Raw genomic sequence first — 12141 nt, 5'->3', positions numbered from 1 at the left:
TAAGATTGCTAGATTCTCCAAAAGATGTTGGCACCTTGCCAAGTAACTTAATTTCTTTGACAAGTCGTTTATGATCGCATGGGCCAGTTACTAGGTTACTGGGAATCAACTCTAAAATTCTTTGCATACTTAAGTCCGTCCCTGCTAGTCTCTCTCTCTCTAGGAGTCTATCAAGTAATTCATTTCTCTCTATTTTTTTACTTTTAGGTTTATCCTGCTGTTTTGGAACTTCATCGACCATGTCTCTGTCCTCATCATTTGAATCTGAAGAGCTAGAGGTAGCGTCTTCAAATCTATTTTTCTTTTTCTTTTTGCTTATTTTTTTGACTTTGACCTTTTCAATTTTATCTTTTTTGTCTTTATGTCCGTTTTTCTCTTTGTCACTGTCAATTGGTTGACTCTCTTCTTTCTGTTTTTTCTCTGAATGGTCATAATCTGACGTCTCATACTCATTATCTGTCTGTTTGTCTTTCTTTTCTGTCTCTTTTGTATTTTCTGAATGTACTTGAACTGGTACTAGAATTTTATTTGTTTTGTCTGTACTTTGTTGTATCATATGTGCCCCTGTAACATTAACCTGTTTGGGTAAATTTTTTGACCCCCCATTTAATGGTTGTCTATTGTCTGTATCACTGTCTATGTCCGTGTCTCTGACTATATCTTTAGGAGGTAATTTAGATTCATCCATTTCATAGATTTATTTTATTTTAGCTTGTTTTGCTGCAGAAACTTATTGGACTTGTTATTACTTGTTAGTATTGGTTATGACTAGTGTTTAAAGGTAATTTTAAAATGAATATTTCATAATTTTGCTATGTCAAAAAAAAAAACATTTGTTTTGTATGTTCTCTGTTTTTTAAATGGACTAGTGGTTTGTCTACTTTTTATCTTTTATTTGGGAGTAGGGAGATGTTTATTGATAGGAAAAAAAAATATTACTGCTTTTTATAAAAAGCCCTCTCCCTGTTTGAAAAAAAATTTTTTTATGATATAGCAAAAAATATGAAAAAATTAAAAAAAAACCTCTTACCTTGGATTACGGAACCACATGAGACGTGTTAACTTGCTACTCGAGTCTCACCAGAGTTAACAACCTCATTTATCTCTGAAAATGGAGTTAGAAAAAAGGGAAAACCCCTTAAATCCCCTTGTTAAACTATAAATCCCCTAACTAACTCCTAATAAAATACACCTTTCAAAAAATAATGTGCCTAATTTAATTCCCCTAAGTATTTTGAATTTGAAATATTAAAACTTAGTATTGGCAGACAAACATCCTGTTACTTTAGTGAAATGCAAATAAAGGCTTACAGCTTAAAAAACGAGCGAATAAAAAAAGGTATTTTTAGCAAGGAAATGTAATTTTATTGATAAGGAAAAATAAAGTTTAATAAAAAATAGTACTAAGACATAAATTGATTTTTATTTTAGGATTTGCAACAAAGAATGGAAAGAATTTTATGCTGTAAGAAAAGGGACTAGAGAACTAAAGAAAAAGATGTATGCTCCAAATGAGCCTTGGTGTCCGACTGCCAGCTAAATTCCACCAGCAGCTCCCATATCAGTTATATTATTGCCAAAAAGAACCTTGACTTAGGCCCCGTGCGCAAATATTCTTACACGCTCCTTTGTTGCAAAACTCTTACATTGTACTCATATAATGTAACAGAACTTTTAATAATCACAATTTCATTATTTATTAATACAATTAATTCAAAATAAAGATTTATTCTAATACATAATATAGTTTTAAAACCTAATTTGAAATAAACGAGTCCGGAAAAAAGTCCAAATTTGGTTACACTGGAGTGTTTTAATCTATTTGACCATATTCATGCGATATATGTGAAAAAGTATTTGCGCGGATTTGTGCTAAAACAGACTTATTAATATTCATTGAATAATTTTTGTTCTATTGTATAAAAAATGTTATTTAAATACAAAATGTCTAAAAAGTGTTATATTTTACTGATTTATTTTATTTAATTGTTAAAATTCATACTGTTTTTGCATGAAAAATGATAAAATGATCAAAAAAGTAGTACCTTTTACTACATGGAGTCGGATGTTTAAACTCATGGAAACTGACGTTTCCTTGGACCTTTCCCCGAAACCGAATCTTCCCCTTCAAGTATTAAAACTTCGTTTTTACTATTTCCACTAGTATTTTTTAAGAAAATTGGTAAATTATGAATTTTTTGACTGTTATGAGTGGCCAATTTCTGCAATATTGTATGTCTTATTATGTACTCAAAGTTTTAGCATTCTAATAGCTTGAATGCCCTTGCTACAGGCCTGCGCGGCCTGACATTTATCTTTTAGGCGCGCCTTTAAAATAGGCAATCGTTTGATTACTTCAAGAATATTCTAGAAAGAAAATATACTCATACAGAAGCTAGGCCACTCTATAATTATCTAAATTAAATTGTCTATTTTAAAGAAAATGCATTATAATTTATGGATAAAAAGGGTTCTGTAAATAGAAAAACCATGAATTATAATGCACACCTTTTATAGGCCTTACTTCCCAGCTAACTGGGCAGAGCCTAGAGAGTATCACCAAAATGCTTCTCTTTTAACTTCTCTTTGGCAGAGCCTAGAGAGTATCACCAAAATGCTTCTCTTTTAACTTCTCTTTGAGACATTTGAAAAATCATTGAGTGTTTATACAAAGTGATAAGATAACAAATTAAAGATTGCAAAGTGATCACATTGTATTTTTGCACATGTTAAACATGAAAATATGGAATCAGTGATTTCAACGAGTCCTATGCTTGAGAGATTTAAGCCAATAACTGTTCTCGTGGTCTTAAAGAACTATTAAATTTATATAATATCACAAGCAAAACTCTCTGAAACCAGAAAATCCACACCATTGTTATTGTTATACTAGAAAATATTTGACTATTGATTTTACTATTTTCGTGGTTTTGTATGAATTACCATAAAAAGGATTAAGTTTTGATTCAACGAGTAAATGCATAAGGGAGAGATCTTTAAAGGGAAGTGTTAATTTGCACATATGTGGGTAAAATAATGACATGGGGGAAGGCTTATTTTTTCATGTGTTAACTCGTGGAAAACTCTTATGGTGCCTTTCAGCTTATTGAATTCGTACTTTACCAGATGTTTTTATAAATCTTTATTTTTGAAAGAATTATTTTTGTTCTAAATATAATTTCATCATAAATAAGAAGGCAAGTTAATAAGCATATTCTATTGGTGGAAAAGTTATAGGCACATAATTATTAATCATTTTAAACATAACTAGATTTATCTGGATTATCTATTTATTTGATGTTTCTTTGAAAAATAATATAGAAGTTAAATTAGGATCTACTTTTCTCCCTTGCGAGGCTACTCTACAATTTTCTGTATGTTGTAAAATGACTAAGAGGGTGAAATGTTGATCCAAGCTTCCAAGTACTGCTGCAGCACCTAAAATTTATGTTCTGAGATTTATAATATAAAATTTACATAAAGATGAACATATTCAGAAAAAAAATGTTCTTCTAGCTTCAATAATAAGAAAATTACAGCCATTTAAAATTTTAAATAGCAGAGATTTTTGTTGAAAAAATAAATGATTATATTGCCGGATATCCGGCCGGATAGTTTCAATAACCGGTGTCCGGCCGGATATTGAAAATGGCCGGTTATCCGGCCACACCGGATATCCGGCCCAACCATATGCTAAACACTAATAGTTTAAGTAGGGGAAATGCCTTATCCAAAAAATAGGCGCAACTCATTACCATGCACAGTTAGGACATACAGACAAAGATCGTCTAATCAAAGGGTTGATTGTCTAAAGGGTATGTGACCATATAATCATGCACAGAAATTAAGATTTGGTTCAGAGATACAACAAAACAAGATCTCATGGTTTATCCCGTCCTGAATCTTTAGACTTTAAACTACTTACTTATCTTTATGCTTTAAGTTTATCATGTTTAAGAGCAATTTTAATTTGTAAATATAATTATTTTACCATTGTCGGCTGGGGTTATTTTTAAGTGCAATTTACCTCACAACTGAGAATTGGATTTTTACATATGACCATAGGATGCTACCTGGGTCATCCAGGTACAAACAAATTTTTTTTGTCTAACAAAGCATTAAAAGTTGATTAACTACTGAAATACTCCATAATGGTAAAGTTTAGCTTTGTTCCTGCAGATCCTGACCTTACAAGTTTACTTTTTGCTGCAATTTTTATAAAATTCAAATATAAACTTCAGTAAATCTTACATAAATGAAATATTTAAATTTATTAAAAATTCTGTGTCATTTTTAAGATCAACCTGTTAAGTTCTTAATTCAGGCCTTAACAATTCTAAATTCAATCTTCTCCAAAAATAAACATTTTATTTTAAAATTATCACTTTAGCTTTATCAAGAAGTAAACAAATGACAACCGTGCAAAGTTCTAAAAAACAAGGATGACAACATCCATTAAGCGTTGCTCTGAAACGGTAGGACAAACGAAAATTAACATTTGTAGAGTGTCAGAACTAAATAATCAGAACATATATGTATAAAAGTCGAGAAAAAATTGTGAGTAAATTTGTTGAAAAACTGAATAAATACAGAGCTTGATCTTTAAATCATTTTAGTAGTGATTTAAAGATCAAGCTCAGGTTAATGGTTAAGGACATACTTACATTTTTAGGACTTGATTATAGAGATGATTTACTTATAACATTAAACATTGTACTTTGTTGTTCTAGGAATCATATTAAAAAAATCAGATCAATCGGATAATTGTTGTTAAAAACTTGTTGTTAAAAAAGTTAAAAATCATCGTGTTCAAAATTGACGTATGGACATTCTGGTAATGATTAAAGAGTTGCTACGCTTTCTAAATCGTACCTAACTACTACAGGAATCACCATGCAAAGTTTGAAATCGATGGAACAATTCTTACATGCCTAAATTAACAAACAAAGCTATCCGTTCTTGACGGACAGATCGACCTTAATTATAGAAAAGCTTCGCTTTTGAAAATTGCTAAAGAAAGTGGTGAAGTAAACCAAAACAGACCTTGACTACGTTTTTGTTGGGGTCATTTTAACTCTGCAATAAAGAACTAAGTAACAGTGTTGAGAGTTCAATTTCAAGTCCCTACGTGGTAACTCACAATTCTCATTCACGATATATTGACACAACTTCCCTCAGGTTGTGTTAGAGGGGATGAGATAGTGAAATAGCTTGGCTATTTTAGAGTCGCTTAAACAATACAATATCTATTAGATATATTATGGTGACTTCATTTGGAACACCTGCCATACTTTGCGAGGGTTAGTTAATGAAGAGGATCTTCCATGAGAAAAAGTGTCAAGTTATAATATGCTTAAACATAGAGATTTAGGTAGCCATCATAGGGGAAAGGGTCCCGCAGGGTGAGATGATTGAATAAAATATTATGTTTGTTTACCATGTTAGCAAAAACTTGGCACATCTATTAATACCTTTTTTCGAAGATAATCTATATATTGTTGACATAAATCCTTAATCATGTAGCCATTCTTCCATAATTCCAAATCAGGTTTCTCATTTCTCTCTGAGTTTATTTTTTATAAAAATTGAGTTTCTTTATATTTGGTAAAATATTTGCCCACATTTATTAGACATGTGTGAGTAAATAACCTTTTCATGGCTCTATATTATTTAATTTGAACACCAGACCTAAACACACAAATTTTAGTCTGTGCATAATATCAGGGAGTAAGGGAGGTAACAATGGGCAATTAATTCAATTTAAGAGTTGAAAGGCAATGGAAACAAGATTTATCCAGAAAATTTGAAGAAAATAGTAAAGTGGTCATGGTATTCTAATTTAGAAAAAAAATTAGTTCTTTCATTAATCACTAGAAAAATCGCCCTTAGAACTGTCATCCCTTCTCCTAAATTATTAACTGCCACCTAAATTCTAGTCCATTTTAAACATGTTGATTTTTTGTCCGTCTGTCTTAGTTTTTAGTAGAGAAGCTACTCTATAGTTTTAAATGTCCGTCTGTCTTTGTTTGGGGGGAAACGTGATTTGAGAACATTTCCATTATAAAGGAGCACAATTAACTATAAAACATCAATGGCAGTCCGACCGCTTTTTAGCAGGTTTTAGGCTATTTTTCACATTTTTCTCCATATCTTTGGTGTTTATGATCCGATTTTCAAAATTTTTATATGTTTTTACATATTTCCCCATATCTTTGGTGTTTTTGGTCCAATTTTAAAACTTTTTAGGGATATGCTTATGGATGTTGTCATTTTTGTTTTACTTTTTTAATAACAAATTTTTATATGATCTAATTATCCGATTGATCTGATTTTTGGTATATTGATTCCTGGGACAACAAATTATAATGTTATAAGCAAGGCAACTCTATAAACAAGTCCTAAAAATGTAAGTATGTCCATAAACATTATCCTGTATAAAGCAGTTTTCCAACAAATTTACTTACAATTTTGCTTCGACTCTTATACATTTATATTCTGATTATTCAGTTCTGACACTATACAAGTATTAATGTCCGTTTGTCCTACTGTTTCAGTGCTTTGCTTTTATGGATGTTGTCATCCTTGTTTATTACATAAATATCACAGTAGAGTTTCTGTATATGAAATTTCATTTTCTAAAAAAAATATTTGTTAGAATCAGCTGTCATAATTTTCGTAAATATAAATCTTTTTGTCTGATAGAAATTGTGTTACTTAGTTTTATTGATTTTTGTCTGCTAGAATCATAACAAATTCAGTGGCAAATGCGCATAAGTATTCAAAGTCCCCAAAGTCTTGCTAAATCCTTCAGGAACACTTTAAGCTGGTACCAAAGGTTTGAGACCCCTAATTATTGAATATTCGATACATTGTGCCCTCCCTTACTCCCTGGCAAAACATAATTTATCAGATATCAACTATTAAGATACAATGGACCTTTACAACTTTTTGATAAGATCTCCCAATCTTGTAAATTTCTTTGAAACAGACAAATTTCATTATAGTTAATAAAATTTTATATGTTGAATAAAAGGGAAAGGTGTTTAATTCGAAAACATAGATGACAAAATCTTAAATTTTGAAAATTTTAAATGTAAACTTTCTCTAAATAATAAAGTAAAAGGATAGAATACTACCATCCACCCAATATTATAATTGTAACATCTTTTAAGACACAAAAATACCTCAAAGTAACTTGTATTTATAAATTTTTCAACCTTCAACTTGAATTGATTTTCAGGAAGATAGTTGTAATATGTTCAGTGTTGACGTCTTTGTACTACGGGGCTCTGTGCATCCAGAAATACTTGAAAAATCCTGTGACAGTCAACAAAGAACTAGTACCACTCTCTGAGATGCCACCACTACAAATGTCTTTTTGTAAACAAGTGAAGCTGACTGATTGTACGGTTCCTCCTGATACCTCTTACATTCCTTTCTTCAACTATTATTATGGATATCAATATTATGATTATGATTCAGGTACATTATTAAAACACTCTTGATGTAAAAGTAGAAAATATAAATGAAACAGCAAAGTATCTTCTTAAAATGCTTAGAGATCAATTATCCATATAAAAAAGTAACAGGATGTCTGTCTGTGTGTTTGTATGTTTGTACCAAAGGATCTCGCTGAATCTCTCCCCCCCTTCCCCATTTTTTTCCAATTTTATTTTAGAGGCCTCTAGCGGCGTTGCCGCTAGTGTTTTTATTAAAGTTGTTATTAGAAGTTAATTTGACTTCCAAAAAATAAACCCATTTACATTGGCATACTACTTTTTAAGAAACTAGCGGCTACGCCCCTAGAAGCTTCTAGGGGCACTTAAGGTAAAAGGGGGAAAAGTCGACCTCATCCCATTTAAAATTTGAGTTTCAAATGAGTAAAAAAATATTTTTATTTTGGGGGGGGGGGTAGGAAAAACTCCCGAAGAATAGTTTAAAACCTTCCCAGGACCTATAAGAAGCTTCACTGTAAAGGAGAACAATATCGGTTCAGCGGTTAGCAAGATCCTTCGGGACAGACAAAAAACGCTTACTACTTTATATAAAAGGATAATATTTTAGCAATTACACTTTAGGTAAAATATAAAATTATACTTATCAGGAAAAAATTCTAAAATATTGTTTTGCTATATATTGGTAAAATCATTTTATTAACAATTTACCTTTTAGAATTAGGCTGTGTGTATGGTGAAAATGAATTTGGATTATATGGCAACTCTACAGAAGAATACTGGGCTGATATACATCTTAGAATAATAAATATAATGACTCAAAACACAAGGGATATAGGGAAAAGAAAACTGACTTTGGTTTATAATCTGGCTTCAAAAGGCCCGAAATTTTCTCTAGTATTTTCAATAATATTTGTTCATACATTCTCCTCAAACTCAAAATTTCTTCTTGATCTAAAAATATTTTTTGGTGTATATAATAATATTTTAAGCTAATATGCTTCTAGGTTTTGGACACCATATTCATTTGTTACAGAAGTATAATATAATATTTCTCAACCCTTATTGATTAATTACAGTCCTTTAATGATTGAACTTTCTCAATGGAATGAAACTCTTGAAATGTGGGAGAAAATTTATCATTTTCCATCAGATCACACTAAGCATTTCAAGTAATAATTTAAGATAATCACTTAAGTTAGATTATAAATTGTTTATTACCTTAAATTACATGATAATATGTTAAGATCACAAATGATAATTCAAGATGAACAGACTGGATTCTGGTGTAATACATTACAGCATAATATAACAGATAACATAAGGTTTGATTTTGGTAAGATCTAAGTTTTTGTTCAAAATTAAGATAATATTAATAATCTTTTAAGAAGTTTTTAACCATATCATCAAAATTTTATATCAATAATCTAAATCAAATTTTTCAGGATTGATAAGTCAAATATCAGTTATATTTCATTTCAAAAATGATTTAGCAGCTATGAAAAACATGTATCAAACTACAGACATCATCAAGTATACAATATATGAGAATGTTAAGATTTATCTAACAGCTATGGATTTATCAATCAAAACGGATTCTAACTGTAGTCATCAGTTTGTACAAGAATGTATAAGAGATCGGTTGAAAGATAGGAAGGTTTCATGTGCTTTGCCTTTTGATAATATTTCTTTGCAAGATAAATCTGTTTGTACTAACTACAGTGAGGGGGCAGAAGTGGTCAAGAATATACTTTCTATTGAACAACAATGTATAACCCCATGCTTGCAACTCAACATTGATTTCAAAAAAGAAACGCCAAATTACTTATCAGTTCTAACAAGGCCAAAAATCAGTAAAACATTCTTGAATGAAGCAAATTTAACAGGATATGAATTTGCTATCCCCAAATACTTTACAGTGTTCACACATACACATGAGTACACAATAACAACAGCATTGGGTTATTTTGGATCAATCCTTGGCATTTTCACAGGAGTATCTGTCCTGAAACTCTTAGAATGGTGGATTAGAAATGAAACAGCCAAAAAATCTTTTAAGTTCTGGATCCCAATCTTTTTCAAGATAGGAGCACTCTTATATGTATCTTATTTGTTTGGTGCGCTGTTGATGAAATTTTTAGAAAACCCCAGCGCAATAAAAGTAAAATTTGCAAAAGCTACAGCTGACTTTAGTTTAACAGTCTGCAGCACTCCGTATATCTATAGTCTTGTTTATAAAACATCTTCTACAGCAAGTGTTTCATACAATTCATTCCTGCCCAACAATCTAACTTTCTGGCAGAAGTGGACCAATATCAGCTCAGCAATAGATTCAATCATTTTGAATAATGGATCCTTCACCATAAATCTAATGTCAAATATAGACGCACAGAACATGAAGTTCTTCTTGCTGCCAAAAGATAAATTTTCATTGGCAGTATGCAATTCTGTTGAGCTTCACACTTTCAAGACACTTAAGACTATTCAAATATACTACAATTCGGAGCTGGAGGTATATTTTCACATTAGTGGACAATTCTTAAATGAATGGAAAAAGGATAAGAATAAAATACTTTCTGCCTCCAAAGAAAACATTGATAAAAAGGGCTTGTCCATAAATGTGTATGACACAGATACAATTCTAAAATTTGAAAAGGAATTCAAGCTAATAGCAGGAGATTTTATGTATGATGATTGCATGATTGATGAGGTAAATGTGGTTTTTGGTCAAAAAGTCATGGAATGCCTCTTCAGCAGAAATAACTATGACTGTTCAAACATTATAAATCCTGATATATATGACCAACTTCATCATTTTCTTCATCATAACGAGAAATGTATTTCCCCTGGGCAAACACTCTCAACTACAGAATACAAATCTAGATTGTTGAATAGGAATATAATTGCTAGACAACCTGCTGAAACAGTATCTGGTGTGGTTGATTCGACTGGAGACCTTGGCTTAGCAGAAAGACCTTACTATAAGAAACCTTTGGTAAACTTGATTTTTCCAAGATTCACTAAGATTACTGAGGTAATACATTACAACCATGATACCTAATCTCTTATTAAAGTACGCTCAAATTATATGTATAATTTTGTATGTATATCAACATTACTCTAGGAATACTACTCCTATCCTATTGGATCTTTCCTCGGAGAATTTGGTGGACTGGTTGGAATATTATTAGGAATAAGGTTATTGCTTATTACTTTTATAGACAATGACAAATTTACAAATAGCAATTATGAACAAAATAATGATAGATTTGTTTTTAGTTTTCTGGACATGAAGAAACTACTTCAAATACTTGCAAAAAAAGAGCTATGGATGCATTCATTGTATTTTGTATGTTTTGGTTGTGTAATCTGGCAGCTTAACTATAGTCTCAACATTTTCATCATGAAACCAACTACAGCTTCAATAGAACTTGTGAACAGTAGAGAATATCCTATTTCTCTTACTTTCTGTAAGATTGTTTACAATTTTGATGGAAATTTCAGTAGGCATACTGTTGGCAGTTTGAAAAGTGTATTTTATGTTAACAGAGACCTTAAAGTTGACGTTTTGACTGACAAAATGTTATCCTATGATTTCTTATATTATTTGGATGATCCTTACTTATGCAAAGAGATTGAAATGCCTTTGATATCAAAAGACAAGATAACTTTAGTTCGACAATATGATGTAAATGAGGATGAAAATAATAACAATTTACATTTGTTCATTCATCCACCTGGAGCCCTTTATCTGAAAGAGTTTGGCTTTAAGTATCCTAGTTTAAAATTTAAACTTCACAATTTAAATAGCATCAATGAAAATGAAAAAATTTGGATAGAATCATATGATATGACTAATGATCCTCAATTGTCTTGCTCTGATATCTCTTATCAGGATTGTGTTGATGAAGAAATTTTAAAGGAGTTCAAAACACAATTTGGATGTACTTTTCCTATAAGAAGGTGATTTCTATTTTGATAATATTAAGTTAGTAAGTTTATATGTTTATGAATTATTTATAGAGTTTGTGATCTATTTATAAACTAACAAAATTTTAATTACAGAGAGCTGAATGGTGTTAACATCTGTACTGACAAAGGACTTGATATCCTCCAGAACATAACAAAAAAGGTGATGGATAGTGAAGTTTGTAAACTACCCTGCAGCCTTCACTACCTTGAACTGAGCAATCTACCAGGTAATAGATTTCTTTTATGGTGAATGATGGAAAAAATAAAATATTGTTGTTTGTTGGCCCCATTAGTTATATTAATATTGATCAATTAAAGGAAATACAATAACTTTACAGATTTTCTTCTAATGTAAATTGTAATTTTAAGGAACACCAATTCACAATGAAAGATCTGACTTTAACAGAAGCTTCACGTTCTACCTGGACACAACAACAGTGAATTCTTTGACAGAATCCAAGCTGATCTATGGCACTTAGGACTATATCTATGAGATTGGAGGATGGATTGGACTCTTCTTTGGTTACTCTGTCATTGATATCTTTGATATCATTGTTGACTTCTTCACTTGGGTTACAATTAAGAGCAAAGATATTCTTTATTAAAACACAATATTTTCTTATACAACTAACAAACATGGTTAAGCAAAATATAACACATTTAGAAGTAGTTTTTTTCTCAGATAAATTTTTGACAAACCCCAAACTGTCCCAGT

The 12141-nt window shown here is 30.9% G+C and overlaps 1 protein-coding gene across 1 annotated transcript; it reads left to right on the top strand.

Moving 5' to 3' along the window:
• Positions 1 to 11285: 11285 nt before the first annotated feature.
• Positions 11286 to 11905, top strand: LOC145327465 (uncharacterized). Its single transcript, XM_080171012.1, has 3 exons — positions 11286 to 11417; positions 11520 to 11653; positions 11796 to 11905. Exons 1-3 carry the CDS (start codon positions 11305 to 11307, stop codon positions 11903 to 11905), a joined length of 357 nt encoding a protein of 118 aa, XP_080027138.1. The 5' UTR covers positions 11286 to 11304.
• Positions 11906 to 12141: the final 236 nt, after the last annotated feature.

Source organism: Acartia tonsa, chromosome 9, assembly GCF_053477335.1.
Source record: "Acartia tonsa isolate MP-2025a chromosome 9, ASM5347733v1, whole genome shotgun sequence".
NCBI lineage: Eukaryota > Metazoa > Arthropoda > Copepoda > Calanoida > Acartiidae > Acartia > Acartia tonsa.
The sequence above is the reverse complement of the archived record's forward strand: the minus strand, read 5'-3'. Positions and strand labels throughout refer to the sequence as shown.